At 37.1% G+C, this 22,645-nt stretch overlaps 1 protein-coding gene across 1 annotated transcript in view; it reads right to left on the reverse strand.

Moving 5' to 3' along the window:
• COL19A1 (collagen type XIX alpha 1 chain) overlaps positions 1 to 22,645 on the reverse strand; it is a gene marked incomplete at its 5' end in the record, with an annotated part of 177,366 nt that overhangs the window by 28,453 nt on the left and 126,268 nt on the right. The window contains 16 exons of the mRNA XM_082276862.1: positions 746 to 799; positions 1,882 to 1,923; positions 4,174 to 4,227; positions 4,317 to 4,370; positions 4,472 to 4,507; positions 5,383 to 5,460; positions 5,567 to 5,611; positions 6,208 to 6,297; positions 7,553 to 7,606; positions 10,961 to 11,014; positions 12,959 to 13,012; positions 13,125 to 13,160; positions 14,058 to 14,093; positions 15,072 to 15,116; positions 15,892 to 15,954; positions 20,380 to 20,433. Of these exons, the coding sequence (XP_082132988.1) occupies positions 746 to 799; positions 1,882 to 1,923; positions 4,174 to 4,227; positions 4,317 to 4,370; positions 4,472 to 4,507; positions 5,383 to 5,460; positions 5,567 to 5,611; positions 6,208 to 6,297; positions 7,553 to 7,606; positions 10,961 to 11,014; positions 12,959 to 13,012; positions 13,125 to 13,160; positions 14,058 to 14,093; positions 15,072 to 15,116; positions 15,892 to 15,954; positions 20,380 to 20,433 (849 nt within the window). The remainder of the gene's footprint in view (positions 1 to 745; positions 800 to 1,881; positions 1,924 to 4,173; positions 4,228 to 4,316; positions 4,371 to 4,471; positions 4,508 to 5,382; positions 5,461 to 5,566; positions 5,612 to 6,207; positions 6,298 to 7,552; positions 7,607 to 10,960; positions 11,015 to 12,958; positions 13,013 to 13,124; positions 13,161 to 14,057; positions 14,094 to 15,071; positions 15,117 to 15,891; positions 15,955 to 20,379; positions 20,434 to 22,645) is intronic.

The following is a 22,645-nucleotide window of genomic DNA, read 5'->3' on the forward strand; positions in this document are numbered from 1 at the left end:
ATTTAGTATATGCTAGCATGATGTCCTTACAGCCATAGTGCCTAAAACAGAAAGCAGAGGCTCAAAATTATCTGAAAGCTTTAAAATATACCTTCCAGCAAGGTGAAATGAAGTGACTGGTTTGTATCTAGGAGGCAAACTAGTCAAAAGGCCTGATGGAGACATTAGCACCAAAGAGCTTAAATGCTTGCTGAAATGGAGAAAGTTCACTTCCATGGAATTAGGCTCAGTGACAGGAGATATCTATATGCCAAACCATGTGGCTTTTGATTCGATTCCAGTGAAACAGGATTTTGATTTATGTCAGTGAAACTTCAAGTCCCAGGGAAATGGCTGCATTACTCCCATGGGAACAGCAAAGGCACAGGGTGGTCCAGCTGTGTTGCACACTTGAGGGAGACATGGGAGGTTTGCCTCTTCACCTCAGGATTCTCGTGTGAGTGACTCACCTAAAATGAGTCTATAGATAGCAACGCACTGCTGGGCAGTCCAATCTGAGACAGCTTTAATGGAGGCATGACACAGAAAAACTATCCAGGCCTGGGACTCAACTCAGGCTATTTTGCTCACTCAGCCTAGAGAAGAGGCAAACTGACACATGAAGAGGCCTGAAACAAAAATCATTTGAACCTTTAGGCTGCTCAATGCCACAGGGACAAAAAGTCAAGTCTGGTAAAGGGAAGAATCTGACCTTTTGCTTTTAACGAGCAACCAAGCAAAGAAAAGTACTCTCCTCAAAACTTACTTTTGGTCCTTCTCTACCAGGAATGCCTGGAGGACCTCTTGTGCCAGGATCACCCTGTGGAGCAGACAGAAAACAAAGTGACAAACAAATATTTTTATGACATTGATCTGATCCGTGCAGACTGATCCATACACACTGTTTCCTTCCTGCCTTTCTGACCAGCCCTCAATTTTACCCCAAAGCCTTCTCTTCAGTCCTTGCTTTCTTCTAAACCGTATACTTGTTCAGGGAGACTTCCTTGTTTTCCTTTCCCCCTCTCACACTCTATACTCAAATCGTGCTAACATGTTTTTAGCTTCACTTTGGATAGTCCCAGACGCACCTCTGTTTAGGTTCGAGCAGACCATCTTCCTTTTAAGGATTAGGTGGAGATGAAGGCTACTTGCTACTCTCTGCAGCTTCAAATCTACAGTTATTTAAAAGTAAATGACCCCAGCATTGCTGAGAGAAGCATTTGCCAGCTAAATTACAGTCATACAGAAGTACTAACCACAAAACACCGAGAAATGAAGAATGACGCATAAAGAATCAGCAAGAGAGAGAGCTCTGAAAAGAGCATGTACAGCAGAAAGAGAATACAATTACAAACAGAAAGAAAGACCTAAAATAAATCAGATTTGGAAATGAGAAAGTCAATAAACCCTAAGTACAAGTATTAATAAAGGGCAGTAGAAATGATGTGTGCTTTTCATATTGAAATCCTCCCGAGCACAATTTTCATTTCAGAATATTGGAGAACACTCAAAATTTCATTATTTTTCAAAATAATGTCTTAGGAAATCTAGACTATTTTCCCCATGTGGTATATTACTGAAGTTAATGCTACAAAATAAGGTGGAGAACAGGGCATATTTTTAGCAATTCATACTGTGGACCGGATGTGCTGAATAGGCACTTCCTGGATACTACCTCACATGCTGTTCAAACACTATTTTGCATAATTTCTGTAAAATACATTTTACTGTGTATCTTTAAAAAACAAAACAAAAAATCAACAGAAAAATCACAATACTATTCTAGGCTTCTAGGCTAGCCCCGTAAATCAAAACTGAACATATAGAAGCTCTCAACTGCACATATTTGTTTAAAAAGCATGTTTATATCAAAAAAGGATGTTTCATCTCTGAAAAATTTACCTTCAGTATAGCACCCATGTCTCCCACAAGTGGAAGTGCAACCTGAAATTAAAAAAGGCATCAGCAGTTAATGCTTTACTCAGCACTACTAATTCTAATGTTTTCATTGCTTCTAAACTTTATATTGTTACACATAGAGCTGATTATATGTATATATTTGTTGGAGCTATTTTTTAATGAAAACTCGAAAGAAAAAGCAGGTTTTCAGAGACAGTTAAATATCACAGTCTATCCAACCTATCAATTGTAATTCTTCACTACAAATTCAATGAAATTTCTCAAACCCTGATAACAGCATAACTCCTGAACATATTAATATTGTTGGTTTTGTAGCATATCAGCAGCAACTTAATGTTACTGGAATGCCTTATATTCTCACCAGATTAACTTCAGTTGTTTTCCTCCTCCTTTCTCCTAGGCTTTGACTCTACTGTCAACTGTAGCATAAATTCTGGAGATGCCAAAGCTAACTTCAGTAAGTTATCTCAGACACTGGGAATAATACAGCTACAGCAACATGAGCAACATACGTAATATTTTTTTCTGCCTTTAAACATTCATAATTAATGTGTAACTCCTTGGTGCCACTGCTAAACTGCTACCAAAGCTGACCCATTTAAAGATCAGTCAGTGGATCTATACTGTACTGAAGCACATACCAGATTTCTAACACCTGCCATTAAACATATATTTAAAGACTCCCTGTGAAAAACTCATTGTCCCGGTTATCATCAGCTTCATTCACAAACAGACTCTCCACTGACTAATTCTCATTTAATCTGGCAATTGCTAAATCTAAAATCATCCTGGGCATACTATAAAATTAGACATATTCAAAATAAGGTAACTGTTTTTGTTCAGCCTGTTTCAATTCTTTCTATCTTGAAGAAGAAAAATAAAACATAAGCACTTTTTTTAGCGTATTCTAAAAACTGCCAGTTAATGAGTGTCAAATATCAGCTCAAGAGACACACTGCTGAACATAATTAACCAGAAATATGATCAGGAGTACACCCTCTACAGGGTGGCATAACCACCTTTGAGAGCATGCTGAGGTGTTTTTTAGGGTGAGACAACACCATCTAACACAACTTAAGGTCATGGTTATGTAAGGTGTGAAGTTCATCCTCTGCACAGAGGTAAACTGTACATAGACAGGATCACCTGCTCTTAAATCTTGTGACAAGACTTGAAAACAACGACATGCATGGCCTGACTTTTCACCCTTCTCCTTATGATATTTTACAGCTAGATGGGCTGTTACTGTGTCGCCTGTTGGTCTTCCTACTGGACTAGAAGCATAATTTCCTCAGTCTCTCCTCTTTTCTAATGTTTTTATTTTAGCTGCTCTATCACTGTATGGCACAGAACCCCAAACCCTCAGTGTGAAAGGGTCCTAACCCCAGCTGCAAAGGGCATACATGTACGAGTGCAAGTAGACTGTGCTCGTGCCACACAGCTCCTCCTCTCTGTGTGTAAGGCAATTCCAGCCTGACTGCAAACACACTCTGTAGAGCCATAACTCTGTGTGCCCATCTCTGAATAAGTGTATAATATATGCTGGGATTTTGAAAATGTTAAAATGGCCCTAATTCTCCAGATTCACTCCTGCTTGCTACATCTTCATTCCAAAAAAATGTTCTTTCCAAAGAGAAGAGTATTTCAAGAGAGCAAAATGCCATACTTATGCTGTTCGTGAGTTTTACCATTTAGACCTGTCTGTTTAATAGCAGCATCAAATATTTTACTTATATTTAGTTTACAATGTGCTTTGCCTTCCAGACATATTCTACTTCAGGATTTTAGGTTTTCCTTATTATGGACTTTATCCTCATCTCTCTCGAGTTAAATCTTATTGACTTCAGACAGCCTCTGAATTTTGATTATATCTTCAAAAACCAAGCAATCTTTCCCACTCCAATTTCAGATTTTTATCTACTTACCCAAATCAAATTAAATCACTGAAAATAACTGAGCATGGGAGAGACCTCTCTTTCCAAGTCTGACAATAATCTGCTGAGAGACACTCAGATCCATGATTTTTGATAAGCATTAACTACATGGTAACTAATTCTAAGCATTTTTTCTTGCTTAAAGAAACATCATGAAGACAGGCTCAGTTTTATTGGGACCAAGGTACGTAACATGATGGTTTTCCTGTCTTTCCCAAGGAAATATTTCCACTTTATCTTCATATCACTAGTTCTTCTAGACTTGCTATGCCATCTCACCTCATATAAATTTAAAATATTTTCACTAAAGCAAATACAAAAGCTTTCCCTGTATACATACAGGATCACCTGGAGGGCCTGGTAGTCCTGGCTTTCCATCTCTTCCTGGAGTGCCCTAGAAACAAATGTAAAACTTGATGGCCTTAAATCATTTATGAGGTACACATTATTTTTTTCTTGTATAGATATAAAACTGTCACTTACATTAATTCCAGGAGTACCTGGAGTTCCTGGTAATCCTGGAGGTCCCCTAGGGCCCTAAGAGCACAAAAGGTCATTTAGGATATAAGAATACATTTCCTGCAAAATTCTTAAACTAAAGTAATGGTTTTTGTATTAAGGAGAAAATTTTACCCTACCTGCACACCTGCTGATCCAGTTGGACCTATAGGACCCTGTAAGAAAATTCCAAATAATCAGTAATTACACTTTCTGAGATAAGGGAGATGAACTTCATTAAAAAATGCTGAATGTGGGATATTTGTGCAGTTTTCACTTCGAGAAAGGCTTGCTTTAAGGTTTGGCTTTAAATCCAAATCTAATTTTGCCAAAATGAGAGACCTCAAGACTTTGTGAATGCTTATTTTTTAGGCAAGAAATTCCAAAAATTAATGATCTGTGGTGAAACTTGATATTTAGCGAGGAGATTAATAAAAAAATCTATTGAGCAGTTGAATAAAAATTTAGATATAAGTGGGCAATTTTTAAAACTCAGATTTAAAAATATTGTAACAAAAAATTATCTTTAAGGATTATTATTTTAGATTAAGACATTCAGGGTGAATGTCTAGTCACCTTTCACAAACATTTTCTCCTTATACTGGAGCACTGTCCATAAACTGATTTGTGTCAGCCGATAAGCATTGGTTGACTGAAGAGAGATTGCCTCAGTCACTGGAGTAAAACTCCTGCAATACCATGGACCACCTACTGGCTACACCATCAGCATCAGCAAATTTTTTTACTGGATACTCTGAAGACACTGCAGATGACTTTACTTAATGGCATTAAAAAGAAAGAACCCTGGGAAACAAGCTGAATAACTGAAACAGTTATTGCTGTACAAATTATTTACCATGAATGCTTTAGATGTCTGCATCAGCTCCCTTCGTGTTTGAATTTAAACTGCACAGCAACCCTTGAGGCAAACTGGGAGTTGGGAGTTGAGCCAGAAGGGAGCTCATGGCTTTTTATTATGCTTTGTTTGCTTATTGCATTTTCTCAGTGATGTACAGCGAGAAGCCCAAATTCTGGGTGTTGGTTTACTTACTGGTGATCCCTGAATGCCTATTCCAGGCGGCCCCATCTCCCCAGGTGCTCCCTGTACACCAGGTAGTCCTCTTTCTCCCTGTGAAAGGTACAAGGCTTTCCATCACAAGAGCTCTGAAAATGTAAACTACAATATTGTCTTTTAAAAAATATTTTTAGAAACAGAAATAATGTTTTTTGCATACCTTTGGCCCCCTTGGACCTGGATTTCCAGGAACACCAGTGGGACCCTAAAAGAAACCCAAAACAAAACACGAAAAAACCAAGAAAAAGCCAAATTATGTTTTGAAATCCAAGACACTAGATGAATTTAATTGCCAAAATTAGCCAGCCCTTAGAAATGAACTACGACAAGTTTACATGTCTTCCTTACTAGTGCCAGTGTCACTAGGATCTTGTGGGATTCTTACACAATTTCTAGACTGTATTGTAATGCACTTATAATACCACTGTAAAATATATTTCACTTTTGAAATTACAGTAAAAAATACTTGCTTTATGGCTTTAAATCGGAAGTGACTAGGTTTAGATTAGGTATTAGAAGAAAGTCTTTACTGTGTGTGGTGAGGCTCTGGAATGGGTTTCTGAGAGATGTTGTGGATGCCCCATCCCTGGAAGTGTTCAAGACCAGGTTGGATGGGGCCTTGAGGAACCTGTTCTAGTAGGAGGTGTCCCTGCCCACAGCAGGGGTTTGGAACTAGACGATCTTTAAGGTATCTTCCAACCCAAAACATTCTATGATTACTTTCATTGCACAGTGAGAATTCTTTCACAGTTGCCCCTGAAGGAAGTAAAGCCAAAAAGTCTTTTCAGATTATGAACTTACTGGTCTTCCAGGCAGACTTGGTCCAGGAGGCCCCATATCACCTTTTGGACCTGGATGACCAGGAGGTCCCATAATTCCACCAGGGTCACCCTACAAAATAAACTTGAATCACTAACTGAAATGTGAGAATTTTCCCCTGTGAAAAAACTCTAGATATTATATATTATCAAGGTTATCACAGAAAGTGCCAGTACTTTGAGAAGATATAGAGAAGAAAAAACCCCTCATACTTTCCTTCAAAAAGTTACAGAATTGGAGACATGGATCATGTAACCATTAATTATAACTACTATTCTCTTGGTTTCCACACATTTGCAATGCATCTGATCTGCATTTCTTGTTCCCCAGGTTCCTAATACGCAGGTTATCATTAAACCCTGCCAACTAACTCATAGCAACAGCTGAAAAAACAGCTGTCTCTCCCCAGCTAGCAACCACTAGTGCTAAACCTGGGGTCTTCAGCGTATTCCTCTTTACACCTCTGTTCCTTTTTTCAATACATGCAGTGTCACTTGCTCCATATCTCTAAACTCCTGATGCTTACTCAGTAAATTTGTGCCTTTTGTTATGCTGTCCTCTTGTCTTTTACAGGCTCCTGCAACATTCTCTGTGATTCTTCCGGAATCCACCACTTCCCATTTTGCAAGATGATTACATTTTTGTGCTTGTTCCAGTTATTTTCTCTGCATTTCTTTCAGCTCACTTCCTCAAACTGGATTTTATTGGTTTCCCTTGTACCCCACAATGTATAAATGCCACAATGCCTTACACAGCTCAGAGCACACCTGTATATCCTCTTTTTTTCTCCTCCTTTACATTCAGTATATACACACATAATTTCTAGCTCTTGCTGATGTAGCTGAATTTTAACTAAGGCATTTCTGCACAGCAAAATACAATGTCCTAAAGAGATCCAGCCTTGGCTCACATCTGAGCCAGTGTAGCTGCCCTAGAGCTCTGCCAAGATGAATATGTCTGACTGCAAAGTGGGATTTTACACATTAGTCTGGGTAGGACATTACACTGAAAGGTTGTTCTGTAGTCAGGACCTGAACTGACATTTCTGCACTGCACAGATTTAATGTAAGGGCACAGTCCAACCTCCTTGAAATATTACCTAAATTATTCATCTAAAGAGCAACTGGGTTGCCAAACTGGCCTGAATCATCTCCAAATGCAGAGATATTTCTCCTCCAAGACACGGGGGGTTGCTGCTGGTACATTTTAAAGTCACTTCATACAACAGCCACACAGATGCACTATAGAAGAATGGAAGGTTACTCTTGAAGTGAAAATTTAAAATGCTTTAACATATCTAGTTTAATTAAAGACACTTAAAACATACCTTGTCTCCTTTAATTCCTGGGTTTCCTGGTATCCCAGGCTCTCCCGGTAAGCCCTGGAATTAATAAAAATGTAACTGTATATTTTTATAGCTATTCCCTTAATAGTTACCTAAAAATACAGATGAAAATTAGTTTACACTGGAATATTTACTGTGCATTAGTATTGACCCCAAATAAAGACTATAAGTTAATGAATGCTTCCTTAATTAAATATTATTTTATATTTATATTATATATTTAATTAAATATATGAATAATTTTTCTTTAAGTTAAAATGTAATAATAGAGGTTATTTTCTGGATGCTATCAGGGCAGAATGGCAGAGACCAAAAGGTTTATTTCTTCTATTTCAAAGTAATTCCAAGTCTTGAAAATCAATCTTTTTTTCAAGGAAGGCAGTAGCACATAAAAACTTGAATTTTAAGTAAGTGTCTCATCTTTTTTGCCCATGGAGGGCTGCATGATTTCCTTTACTAGTTAATTATTCAAACCAGTATCTTAAAAGCCTCAATGAATTCCCACTCCTTCACATTAGTTAATCCAACAAATCCCTTTAAATGTTTTAGATATGTAATGGACGTCAAACATTTTCAGTAAATAAAGTATGTTCCAGCCTTTCTTTTGTCTAAGTCTTCTCATCTTTCACATTCTGATTTTAACTTTGGTATATTCCCTTGTCCTTTACATGAAGGATTATTATAAATGCAGAGAAATGAAGATAAATGAAAAAGATTAAAATTTAAATAGAAACTATTTAAATAATAAGTAAGGCTTAATTGGGTTCTCTTACTATACTGCAACAAATACAGAAAACTTTTTTCATGACCCTTCAATGTTATTCAACCAAATATTTAGCCAAGTGTTTTGTTAAGAATACCAGTAATTTTCACAGTAAAGGATAAAATTGCCCAAACTGAACAGTAAAATCTAAATAAGAAACTTAAGCCGGACTGAAAAATGAACTTTCTAAGAAAAAGACAAGGAAATGCGTATTGTTTTAATTTTTCTTCTCATTGTAAAACATTTCTGTGAACACTGACATATGACAACATTTTCATGCCAGTAGTGAACGTCCAGCAGCTTTCTCTGCTGCATTCTGTACTTAATACAGACAGACATCTACCCATTTCACCCAGTCATCCAAACTAAAAGGATAAGAAAGAAAAAAAATATGTAAATTTAAATTTAGTGATCATGGCCAACCCTATCTACTTTTAACATTGACATAAAATACATACAGTCTCTCTTCTCTCTCTTCTTTTCTAAGGATTCCCCAAATTTATCTTTTTTTTTTTGGTTGGACCAAGCTGAAGTCATTTCTTAGGAAAACAAAAGAAGTAATTCTTATTTGCTAGATGCCTCTTTGATAATGTAAGTTGATGTAAAATGATTTTCAAACTTTCATAATTTTCATCATACTGCATAAAATGAATTACTATATTTTTTAATCTATAATGTTTCATCTTTAGAAGATAAAAAACCAAGAAGCTTGGAGCTAAGCACAGTGTCTATAATATATTTAAATTTGTGTTTTAAGACAACTAGAATTCTGTGCACAAATATGAGTCTTCAGGATCATCTATATCTAGGACTTACATATATTATAACTAGTATTTATCTGTTCATAATGTTCTCTTGAGCAAAGATTCATCAGAACAGCAGTTTCAAAAACAGCAATTATGAACTCAAGTGGTATGATGGCAACACAAGCAAGAGAGAAATAAGTATTTTTTATCTTTCATAGTAGGATTGGTGATTTGTACATATAAAGAAGCACAGCAGATAAGACTTACAAACTATTGAAGATAGGTAAATCAGACACAACTGAAAAAACATATGCCTCAACTGATTAGGAAAATAAGATATAAAGAAATGGTCATTAAGTAACACTATATAAAATGACTACATGCAGATTTAAATACTAGTGGCTTTTTCCCCTGTCAAGAGCTGAAAATGCTGTACTCCACTGGTCATTTCACTTATATCCCTAAGACTTTTAACAGGTCACCAATAAAAAGTCTGCCAGCTTAAAATACCACTCAGAAGGGTATTTTAATATTAATAAGGTATATGACTTAGAAATCTGTTAGAAATAAGAGTTCTCTTCCACAATGTAGTCTCATAGCATGTGTGGAAAGGCCTAAGACAAAATGCAGCAACACCAGCTTCTAGATGCTCCCGTTGGTAGAAAAAAGATAAAAACCAAAACCACACACAGAGCAATGACTGAAATCCCACTCCTTTTCAAGTGAGTGGCTGAACTGCCAGGCTAAAGCTAAGCTTTTTATTGTCTGCTTTTCTTGATCCACTTCTTGGATCTAACTACTCTTACCTCCAAAATGATACTTAAAAGCCATTTTATGGTTTATGGAGGAAGGGAGGTACAAGAATCTAGAGGAGGGAGTAGGTACCACTTGTTAGGTTATGTGACACCACTAGTGTTGTGGACTGAAAGACAGGGAATCAGGCAGAACATAGTTGTCTGCACACTGAAAGAGGGATTGTGCCATAATGTGGAAGGGACACAGGCAGCCACTGCCCCAGGAGAGGCTTCTACTATATGTGGGTGTCAAATTAAATGCCCAGGGCAGCTTCAAGTTTAGTAGAACAGTGGCTAACAATTTCCTGGAGAAACCAGACTGGACTGACGTTCCATGTGTGCTCCCGCTGCCCAGAGGCACAAGGGTTACAGATGTGCTGCACCTTGGGGTAGGTGCCTACAGTTTGAGAAATCCCAACCAGCCAGCAGACCCATCAGCCTGTTGCCCAGTGGCATAACTGTAGGAGGTACACTAAAATCCCCATGAAGGAGACCCCCATCATCTTGACAGTTGGCAGACCTGAATGTGGGGCACCCAAAAGTGCAATAACTACAGGAACATTCAAATTCTCCTGGGAAGTACCACTGCTAGACACTCCCAACCCACCAGTTTCGTACCCACAAGCGCACTGCATCTCTGGGGAGCCTGGCCCAGTAACATCTGTGCCTGCTAACTGTGAGCAGCTGCACAATACATACCAAGACAACTTGTTGCTTAACCATCTCAGCCAAGCAATGGTTTCCCTGCTGGAATGGGAAGCCAGAACCCAACGAACATAACACTAACAGGGGGACGAGGGAGAGATAAGCAAGAAGGGTAAAAGCTGTCATTTCAGTGGTTCTTAAATAAACCCCACTATCCAGATCCACTCCAGGCCGTCAGTGTCAGAAGCAGGATATAGCGGGTTTATTGAAATTCAAGATAATGGCCTGTTGAGGGAGGCATCCCATCCTACTATGCTTCAACACCTGATAACTACAGTAGCACCCACAAAAGGAGCACCTATGGTAACATCTGTGGCACTGTTCACTGACTAACAGTTCACACACCACACTGCAACAGCCGGTGAAATGGCACAATACGTACAACTTCTCCTGGCAGTCCCCTGGGTCCGACAGGTCCTGGAGGGCCCTGCAGTCCCTGTGAAATGATACAATACACAACTGAAGTAAAAGTCAATAAATAATATGATGTAAAGCATTCTTATATATAAATACATTAAAACATCTGGCATTAAGAATGATCTTCCACATGGAGTAAGAAGTACAGAATTGGCTCATTCTCCCTTACTCTAATGTTTAGTTCAATAAGTCTTGTATATCGATATGTACAAAATCCAATGTATGTATATAAAGCAAATAGAAATAAATACAAATGGAATACCTAAAGGGAAAGACATAACAAAAGAACAAATCAAGATTTCAAGAATCATTTTTAAGACAACAATTTTGTGGCTTCTATAGCCACATCCATTCTCACTCAGCCTTCTTTCATGATCTCAAGTTCAGGTACTATCCAACATGAATAGTGTTGGGTGGCAGTTAGATTTAACAGTTCCTAATTCCACCTTTATTTGATACACTTCAAGATATCATGAGAGATTCTCAAGAATGCTTGTGCTTCAGTTACTTTCTTTACAGAATCACACAACTGCAGAATCGGTGAAGTTGTAAGGGACCGCAGAGGGTTATCTTGTTCAAACTTCCTGCTCAAGCAGGGTGATTCTAGAGCACGTTCCAGAGTTTCTTCAATATCTCCGGTGAGGGAGACTCCACAACCTCCCTGGGCAACCTGTTCCAGTCACCCATATAGTAAACAGGTTCTTCCTCTTATTCAGGTGGAACTTCCTGTGCATCAGTTTCTGTCCTTTGCCTCTTGTCCTGTTGCTCAGCACCACCAAGAAGGACCTGGAAACCTCAACACTACTGTTTAGATACTTATAGACATTGATGAGGTCTCCTTCCAGTTGCCTCTTCTCAAGGTTGAACAGGCCCAGCTCCCTCAGCCTTTCCTTGTAAGAGAGATTCTCCAGTCCCTTAATCTTTGTTGCTTTCCACTGGACCCATTCCAGGAGCTCCATGTCCCTTTGTACTGAGGAGCCCAGAACTGGACACAGAACTCCAGATGTGGCCTCACCAGGGCTGAGTAGAGGAGCATGATCACCTCCCTCAACCTGCTGGCAATGCTCTTCCTAATGCAGCTCAGGATCCCATTGTCCTTCTTGGCCACAAGGGCACTGCTGGTTCATGGTGTTGTCCACCAGGACTCCTAGGTGCTTTTCCACAGAGCTGCTTTTCAGCAGGTTGTCCCCTATGGTTATTCCTCCCCATGTGCAGGACCTTGCACTTGCCTTGGTTGAATTTCAGACAGTTCTTCTCTGCCCATCTCTCCAAACCTGTCATAGTCCCTCTGAAGGGCTGCACAGCCCTCTGGGGTATCGGCCATTCCTCCCAGCTTTGAGTTGTAAGGAACTTGCTGAGGAGGCCCCTGCTCCTTCATCCAAGTCCTTGATGAACCAGTTAAACAAGACTGGGCCCAGTGTTGGACACCACTAGTGACAGGCCTCCAAATAGACCTGTGCCACCGATTATGATCCTCTGGGATCTGCTGTTCAGCCAGTTCTTAATCCAGCCACTGTCCACTCATCCAGTCCACACTTTCTGAGTTTGCCTATGAGGATAGACTCAAAGTAAGGCCATGACTGCTTTGACATTACCTCCTGTCTCATAGGATTAAACAAAGGAACTACTAAAGTACTGGCAGTGGCTACTCCTTGCCCTACTAATGGATAAAGAGAATACACACACCCAGCTACCAGAGGATTTCGAATTGCAAAATGGGTACTCATACTCTTGAGTGACAAAATAACTTAAATATTCCTTTCTGAGTGACAGTGAGACCAACAAGAACTTTAGGTAAAATGTAAATTTTATGTAAAATAGCCATGATCCAAGCACAAACTTTTGATATAAACTATTTGCATTCTTTGCCCATTAATACTAAGTAAAGAGTTGATAGCATCAGAGTCCTCTTATACAACAGCATAGCATGCAATTGCTATTGGATAAAATAACTTTCACTTACCTTTGATCCTGGATTTCCAATAAGACCAGGTGGTCCAGGATCTCCCATTTCACCCTAATGATATTGTTTGAGGAGAAAAAAAAAAAAATCCAAGTTTACTGCTATGTCTCCCAGTATCAGCTACGTATACTGGCAATATATGTAGTGTGTACAAGTCAAAAAATACCTTATTTCCTTTTGATCCCTCCATTCCAGTCTCTCCCTGAAAATAGCAAATACAACCATAAGAAGTTACAAGTTTAACTAAGATCAACTAAGAGTTTAATTTGCGACCTTAAAATATTGTAATACAGTTTGCAAACTTAAATATTGAGAACATGTTAATGAATTTCTGATGCCTTGTGCAAACTCTGAAAGGCATTCCTCTTGCAACCTAATTTTTTTGCAAGTTTTCCCAGTGTTTTAAAGGAAAAATATTTGAAAACACTATATATTTTTAAGAGCTTTTCCAGTCAAAAGCCTATTCTTCACCACTACATCTCTTCTGGTACTCAGTATTCACCTCCAAAACTACACATTATTACAGTAGGACTTATTTTGGTTATTATAGTATGTTAATCACAAATATCTGAGCAACCTTGAGTTTTATGTTAAAAAACATAACTAGCTTTTGTCGAATATCGTAAGAGAGGACAATAATTAATTTAAAATGAGTAACATAGATAAAGAGACTCTTACAGAATGAGTGTTCTGAAAATTTGCCTTGAAATAACAAAAAAGTTTTGCACACATAAAATGGCTGTATGAGAACAGCCTGATGTTAAATGCCATATGATGGCATGAAAACAGTACAGTTCAGGCCACATAAAACTTTGGGAAAAAGCTGAAAGAAAGAACCTTCAGGGATTAATAAAATAGCTTTTAACTCAGTTCATGGACTGTACCAGCAACAGAAATGCTGAAGAACAGGGCATCTCTGTTTTATTTATAACCTGTGAGACCGTCATGCATATGTAAGAACGGGACAGCACCTATGCTGTCCCACATAATCCCTGCACCTAATGAATGTCTACAAAGAAAAGAATTACAGAATGAATATGGTATGAGAGTAATCTCAAATATACGTTATTCACATCAGTTCAAAACATGCTATACTTACTGGATCTCCCTTGTCCCCTTTTTCAGAAGGTTCTCCCTAAGGAAATGTAGGAAAGAGATTAACACAGATTTATTTAAAATGGCAAGTAGTACATATGTCTGGTTTTGCTGAAGTGTCCTGGAAAATCTGGCCATCTTAAAACTCTCTAAAATGCAAATATATGGACTACAAAAGTTTGCTTGAGGGATGATGTTGATTTGATGCCAAGACCATGACATCTGTGATCCTTTCAAGCAGGAGCATTAGGGAGGGTCAGGAACATGAACTAAAGAGAGTAATCATGCATCCAAATCTGAAAAATTGTCAAACACAAGTGCTTTATAACACACAAAATCATAAATCTGTGATATCAACAGAGTAAAAATAACTTTTCTGCCTGCATGAAAACTATTTATATAGAAGGATATGACCAAAGAAACCAAGAAGCCTCACAGCTGAATAGCAAAACACTTATTAATCAGTAGATGAAGAACTATGGGCAGTACATGTTCCTAGAATAGCAAAATACACACCTGTTTCCAAGTAATACTCCCCCCAATCATACAGTAAAATTTATGCTTAAACCAAAAGATACTAAATTAGAAAGTTAATTTGTAAATTTTAGTAATTTAAAGGTTCTTGTTTTTCCATATAGGTATTGAAGATCACATTCGTAACTTGAAAAAGTATGACTGGCATCTAATTCATGAGGCAGTCTCATGAATTTGATAATTAGATGAATTTATAAACTTATATAAAAATAATTTTAAACTGGTATTAAGTAAAATTATGAATGTTTTTAAAGCTGAGGACTTTGTGAGCTAATAAAACAGGGAAATTTTCTTGCATATGTAAATATACTCCCAAGGAGGGGCTTGAATAAAGTACTAAGGACATTTAGAGACTGGCAACTTTTCCTATGCCCAAATATTTTTTCTTGATCCATTGTATATTTTACAAGATTTCATTCATAATCAGTACATTAAATCAACTTCTAGTATAACACATGAGCACAGAAGCAAGGAATTGACTCACCTTTTCTCCTTTTGCACCAGTCATTCCCAATTCTCCTTTTTGACCCTTTTAAAAAAAAATTATATTTAAAATCTTTGTATTCTGACAAATGTAAATAAACCTGTCCTCTTCTTTAACTGCACTTTGTTCTGTGTGGGCCACAAAATCTTAACTATTGTTACAATGGAAATCGAGCTTTAAACATCTGCAAATGAATTTAAATGACTGTTTTCTATAGCAGATCTGCAGGCTTCTCAATAAAATGTTGTCAATTCTGTCACATACCCACAACACTCTTCTCTTACAAGTTTGAAAGGCATGTAATTTTTAAAGTATCAGTTAGCTGTTTATACACGACAGATAACTATAGACAGTATACTGCTATGTGGTGTGGATTCAGAATTTGACATCCATGCAATTTTTAGAGGCTGTCTATGAGTATTTTTGGTATAGAAAGTCTCCTTGTTACAGAGAAACCACTTAAATATTAATTATTTACTATCCAAAATATTTTCTGAATTTCAACTTTTTCAGAGTCTTTCCCACATAACTGGCAGGGCAGCTCATTTGACTTCTCAGATGGCATTATAGAAACCACACATAATTCTTCCAGCATTTTCCATTTCTACTTATGCTAGAGGAGGAAGGATCATATGCTGCCACTGCAGGATAGCATGATGAGTTGGATATTGGACTACACAGATCAAAGTGCCAGTCACCTCAAAAATCTATTCCTTCAAAGCCCATTGCAATAGATAAAATAAAGCGCACTGTGTTAAGAGTGGCAGGGACAGGTCAGATAGGCACTTTGAAACTTCTCAAATTCATCCCAAATGCTTACAATGTCTCCCTTCTGGCCTTTAAGTCCAGGGGTCCCAAGTACTCCTAGTAGTCTTGTATCACTCTGGAAAGAAATATCACCACAAAGATCAGAAAACATCACTATTTACTTCCAGTAACAATTTATTTACTGTAACAATTTCTTGCTATTTAGCAGTTGTAAATTCAGAAGTCCTAATTTACTACTAGAAAGGATAATAAATGCCAATGCAGTACAACTAGGTAGTGTGTTGCAGAACACATCCTTTATCATGCATTCACACTCCTGCCAGACCAGCAGAAGATGAACAAAAGCACAAAAGGGAAATGTCTGTGTTGATTATTGCTATGCAAATCTATGATTTTTTTAAGTTCGACACAACATATTTTTATGTTCATTGTTACAATACATTTCTCAAGTGTGTTAGAAAAGAACAAAAAACCCACTTCTATGAAAAAGAACCACAAGCTCTTTAATTTTGAGCAGCATGAAATGTGAAGAAAAAGTATAACTAATTTAAGTTTACTACAGTAGTAAGACAAAAGGAGAGGGAAGAGGCTCCTCACACTGCTTCTCAAAGAAGACAGACTTAAGGACTAGGGGTTCAAGTTGTATACTTGTGTTATTACACTGCATTTATTTACTCTTCTCTACAAGGGAAAGACACAATAAAATACAGACTGTTTCCTTTTCACGAAGTCAGACTCAGACTTCCTAAGGGGAACATGTTTTTTTGCAATAACAGTGGAAGAAGCAACAAAACCCCAATGATTCTGAAAAAGGAGCTCCAGTCAAGACCCAAGGAATCCCAGTCCTAGAACATGTGCCACTGGGGTGAGCAGGAACCCTGAGCAAGTTAACTCCCCTTGCTGTGTTCCAGTTTCCATAGCTCTAAAATGGGAAAACATCACAATGAATAAAGGTGCCACTTACACCCCGTTAATATTTTCAGAAGTTGGTTGAATATAAATTGAATAAAATCAGTAATTACTTTAGAAATTCTAACTGCCTGATGGATTTGTCTTGGTGTTTAGGGTTTGTAACACTGTTAGTATAGTAATTACCAAAATCAGCTTCAGAGCAAGAGGCAGATACCCAGATATCTGAGTATTGATGAGAAGTAATTGACTACCACTGGACTGAGAATCCAGGTGTCTGTTACTATGAGTACACTACAAATTATGATTTATATTGAGTTGCTCTCTTTTTTTCATACATGGAGCCAAAAAATAAAGAAAGAAAAAGGCTATTAGACCAAATAACTACCCATATGGTCTTTGCATTTTTATAGGTAACTTGCTCTTGCATGTAAAATACACCAGAGTAAAAAAAAAAATCTTAGAAAATTAATAATGAATTATCCCAAAATAATCTAAAATTAGTAAGAATTATAATGATTCTGAAATATTTCCTGACCAGATTATGTTGTAGTTTCAATTTTTTTGTCTTCTAGTTCAATTTTTTATTTTTATGTGTTAGAGAACATTTTAGATTGAAATGATTTGTATGCCCTTTCCAAAGATATTTAGAAGCAACTTTGGCTAAATGACCTTATATATACGTATGGAAAACTGATAAGTAAGAAGGATGACAAACAGAGGCCTTGAAAGCCCAAGCAAAGGACTACAGAGGTCTGAGAGTATATAAATGCAAATCATGAGGCATCATTTATCCATCTCTGAAGGAATGTAACACACAGTACAGGGCAGAACTAGTTTCTTGGCAAAAAGAAGAGAACAAAATGTGTTTATCAAACTCACGCAAAGCATCTCATTTACGCTGAAAGCACAAAAGACATAACAAGAGGGAGTATAAAAATAGTCACCCACTAGTAGGAACAGGCACAAAGGAAGAATGAGGGAGGCAATGCTGCAGCACTGTCTCCCACCCCATTAAGGATCAATGCTACTACTTATCCTGGGCAGGTTCCTCTCACCTTCATTAAAGAAAGACTGCTGATTTTGGTTTGCTGTTCAGCACAATTTGCTGCTGCAATCAGCAATTGTATTTGTAGTGTTCTCTTTCACTGTACACATGGATCAAGTAAATTACACTTTTAAAGGCTTGCACTCCAGCCTCCTTAAAAATCACCCTGATAAAGTGATTGATGCTGACCCAGAAAAATCCTGGTTGCAATAAATTATTTAAATATGTTGTGCAGTTATCAGTACTTATTACAGCAATCAGAAATTACCATACACGAATCAGAAAAATTGCAAATGATATGCTAAGAAACAGAGAAATTAGAGAAACAGAAAAAATATTCTTAATTATGATGGGTCTTAAGAGCCACCACATTTCCTGGTATCATTTTCCCATGGTTCCTAGAAATACCAACACAAAGAAGTGATACTAATATCCTCCGAAAAAAAGAAGGTGCTAAAATACCTATAACAACTACAATGTGGCCAATATGTAAACACTTCAAACAGCAAACCAAAAGAAGACCTTGTGACATCCTTGAGAACAGGGATAAAATGATGGAAAATGACACCCCCACTCCCTGTGCTGTAAGGAACCTCAAAAACCTCAGAATATCACTCAAATATCATTTTATCAATGCAAATAACTGAGGCATGCTGCAAATTCAATACTGGAATGTGAAAGACCGCTTGATGTCTCCAAGGTGCCGTGGACAGAATCAGCTTTTGTCATACTATGTAACAGTATGGGAAAAAGACAAGTTACTGGTGCATACACCTGCCTAAGTGAATCAATGGCAAAGCAGAGAAGCTGTCCTTTTCTTTGAAGACCTCTTTGTCTTGTCCTTGATGGGAATATCCCATTCCCTTAATAAAATGTATAGGAACTAACATGTTTGTTGTAGCAGTTGGAGACTTAAATTGACTCTAGGAGGCTCTGAGTACTTAGTTAAAGAAATTTTGCATATTTAGAACCTTCTACTTGAATCAGAAAGCCAACTCCTCTTTCATCTGGAATCAAACAGCATTTCCTTGTTGGACAGTTAATTGCTCATGACAGAGTCATTAAAATCTTCAAACCAGACAGCTGAAGGAAGAATAAAGTTGGTAAGCTGTACAGGATTTAAAAGATGATTAATTTATAGGCACATACCAGCTGGTCTACATTTTTTCCAGAATATTGTTAATTAGGAAATATAAGCCACCTTAAGAATACTTAGAGTCTTATAATTATAAGATACGTGATTTTTGGAGACAGATGTGTGTCATTTCCTGAAGATCACCACTGTATTTCCTCTTGCAGAATTAACCTTAAAGGGACTATCAAGATAAAAGAGATTAATAAGGCAGAATGGGGAATGAGTTACAATAAATATGGTATCAATAGAGGAAAAAGTGCTGGTATCAGTGAAAGCTCTTTGGCAGGAAAAAGAAACTGGTAAGGAAACCAAATGTGAAAACCAAAATATATAAAACTTTAACACATTCATATGAAGCACGAGACCAAATACAGAAACTAAGTCTCTAGGCATAAAAATGCTCTAGGCTTAATTCTTAATACATGCTTCTAAGGTGATATACTGATTTGGAATGGATTCAATGTCAGAATTAACAGAGGAATCATTTCAGTGATCAAAGCAGTTGGAAAGGTATGTTTGACACGAATTTAACTCCAGAATCCCTATTCAAGGAAAGATTTTAGCACTCATCTGGGAATGTTATACAAGAAAAATACCCTGAATACATGTGCTCTTTAAGTTATGCATTCTAATATTAAAAGAAATTAACGTCCTCCAGGCTTGATCTGAATGACTTAATTCGTGATACACACATTAACCATTGTACTGGGCAAATAATGCTGTAACAGTGCATCATGAATTTTTGAATGAAATAGTTTTCTGATCAGATAGATTACATACTCCCAAATCAATTAAGCAAGCTGCTGTATTCTTTTATAATGGCAGACACTAACAAAGCTTAAATGGTTTGAAATATCTGCAGTTAGAATGTAAAAGCTCTGTCATGCTGAACATCATCCTATGCAATTTTAACATTTTTTTTCTATTAAGTTCTTTTAGCTGCAGGTGGTTTTACAATTAACACAATATTTTTATTAGTCCATAATACAAACATAAGGACAATTCTCATGGACTGCTAGCAGATCTTTTCAAAATTATGCCTCCTTGTCTTTTTATTTTACTCTTAGATTCTATTTTACTCTAGATTTCTATTTTAATCATGATTCTTCATGACAGAGTTGGTCAAGAAAGAAATATGAAGTACAGTTTAGAGCAATTAGGTTTAGAAATGGGGAGCTGGTGCTTCACACTAACATCTCCTTTTTGAGTTATACCAGTCAAAAACAAGTGAGTAGAAGTTGGATGGAAGGCAAGACACATGGCAGCAAGATAGCAGGTATGTGACAGGAGTGTGGACTGAGACTGTAAAGGGATGCAGAAAGGGGGTAGGGAAGAAATTACCTTTTGAATTCAGTTAGAAAGTGGTTCACAAGGATCAAAACTGTAGTAATTTCTACCTTAGATACTAAGTCATAAACCCACACAGACATTAAATCAAATCTCCATACCTCATTATAATGCTTGTTCAATGAATCCAGAATTCCTTTTAGTCCAGAAGGACCCTATATGGAAAAATATGCATCATTTTAATTTAACTAATTTTATGTTTGCATATCTGTATTTAAAGAGCAGTGGGGATGTAAAAGAGTTTTGATTTTTGAGTGCACACTAAATTATTTTCTGTATCTTCATTATTTCCTTTTTTCTTGCACAGAGGAAGAAGAATGTTAGTTTTTAAATCTCTGAGTTTTGAAAAACAGCAACTTATTTTCAAGTGAATTTGTCTGTCAGAGAAGACAGAATTGAAATCCATATAAATTTTAAAACAAGTCCCTTCTGGTATGAACAACATTCTTGTTCTGCAGCATTTCAAAACTCCTTCAACTAACTCAAAGCACAAATTCTGATGTAGAAGCAGTTCCTAGTGTGAGCAAACAGATAGATTTTTCATTTGAGAGTACTGTAAGTGAAATTGAGGAATGCCAGAATTCTCCAGAATATTAACTTCCTAGTTTTATTAGCATTGCAAGTTTGTACTTAAACACATAACTTTCATCAAGAAATTCCACGGTGAAAAAGGAACTTCCTGCTCAAATGAATATTTAGGACAGAGACTTAAAAATGTGCTCGGGGAAAAAAACATTTTTGGACATTAAATCCCTCAATTTTAAACATATTCTGCCAAAAAACATGCCCTCAATGAGATTTTTAAGTTTGGTAGATGGAGCGGAACATAGAAGTCAAGAACTTATGTACTAAGACTCAATTAAATTTACAAACCAGCACATTTACTCTCTTTGACTTGAAGCTTTTACATAATGCAATATGAACAACAACCACTCATGATGGCTGTAAGAAACACTTGACTGTATTAAAAAGATTACAATATATTCAAGTAAGTCACTTAGCCTGATTGACCTGGATGTAACACAGGGCACAAAAGCAACTCTCCTTTTATGGGACTTTTTATAATTACAATTCACCCTCTGAAGCTTTTGTCTTAGTGTGGATATTAGGAAAATTTGGAAGGCACATGAAACAACTCAGGTGTCTCACTACCTCATTTTCCCTACATTGGAAGAGATAAAAGGCCATACATTTTTACATTCATGTTATTTTGAAGTGAATTGTCACTCCAAATTTATGTTAAAAATAAGATCAATATAGTCATGATGTTTTCACTGAGATCTCACTCCACTCTGATTTCTGAAGTTAATGGCAGAATTTTTACTCTGATATCCACATTAAAGCTGGCAATCCAGAACTGGGACTGAAGTATGATGACACTGCCTAGATGTCTCAAACACTGTAAACCTGCCATGTTGAATCCTTGACCCAGGATTACTGCAGGATCCTGAAATCCTGCAAGGAGTCAAAAATAAGAACTTATTCTATCTTTGCATTTGACACCATGTACCATGTTTCTTTTACTGTTTGTCCACAACTGAAACTGCTGCAGCCACACAACCCAGGAAGAACTTAATGCCATATCTGCCATCAACCCCAAAATCTCTGATATTATTTGTATATAAAATAAATGATTTTTGACAAGATGAAAAGTACATTGTACATGCCACAGTTTTGAAAAACAGACATAACCTTAAAAACCCCCAGAACTGTCCCATGACTGAGACAGTCAAGGAGAACTTTAGGCATTTGAGTTGCATTCTTGACTGTGCTATAGCCTTTGTGTTACCAGTTCAGTATTTCTGTTTTCCAAAAATTGACATAAATTTAGTAATTTCATCGTTCCATCATTCTTTCTATGATAAAAACTAGTAAAACAAGTGTACAACAACAGAAAATCTTTTTGTTCAAGACTTATCTTCCTAAACCGTAGTCTCTTCTCTTCCACAGTTTTACTACACTAATACAGTGGCATACTCAACTCTGAAGTCTCTACAGACAAAAAAAAAGAACCAGCAGCATTGGCTTGAAGGTGGAGAAGCAATGAAATTAACAACAGTTGAAGAATTATTGTACCAGCAGTTTCTAGCTTTTGAAAGAGAATTTTGCACATCTGCCACTTTGAAGCTCACTTGAGCGGGATTTCCTTTTTCTTCTTTACTATCGAGTTGTGTAATTGAGAGGAGTGAAGCGCCCAGAGAGTACAGTTGTATGAATAAGGAAAGAACTGAAAATGTGTCCTGATTGTTTTCCAAAATTGCAAACAGGTTTCAGATGTTATTTCTACAGACAGGAAGGAACAGAAACACAGGTGCTTAAAGGGAAATAGCTCCAAACAGTGAAATTACTGGAGTTTACAATATATTT

The sequence above is a fragment of the Coloeus monedula genome (genome assembly GCF_965178545.1).
Source record: "Coloeus monedula genome assembly, chromosome: 2".
In the NCBI taxonomy this organism is placed as follows: Eukaryota; Metazoa; Chordata; class Aves; order Passeriformes; family Corvidae; genus Coloeus; species Coloeus monedula.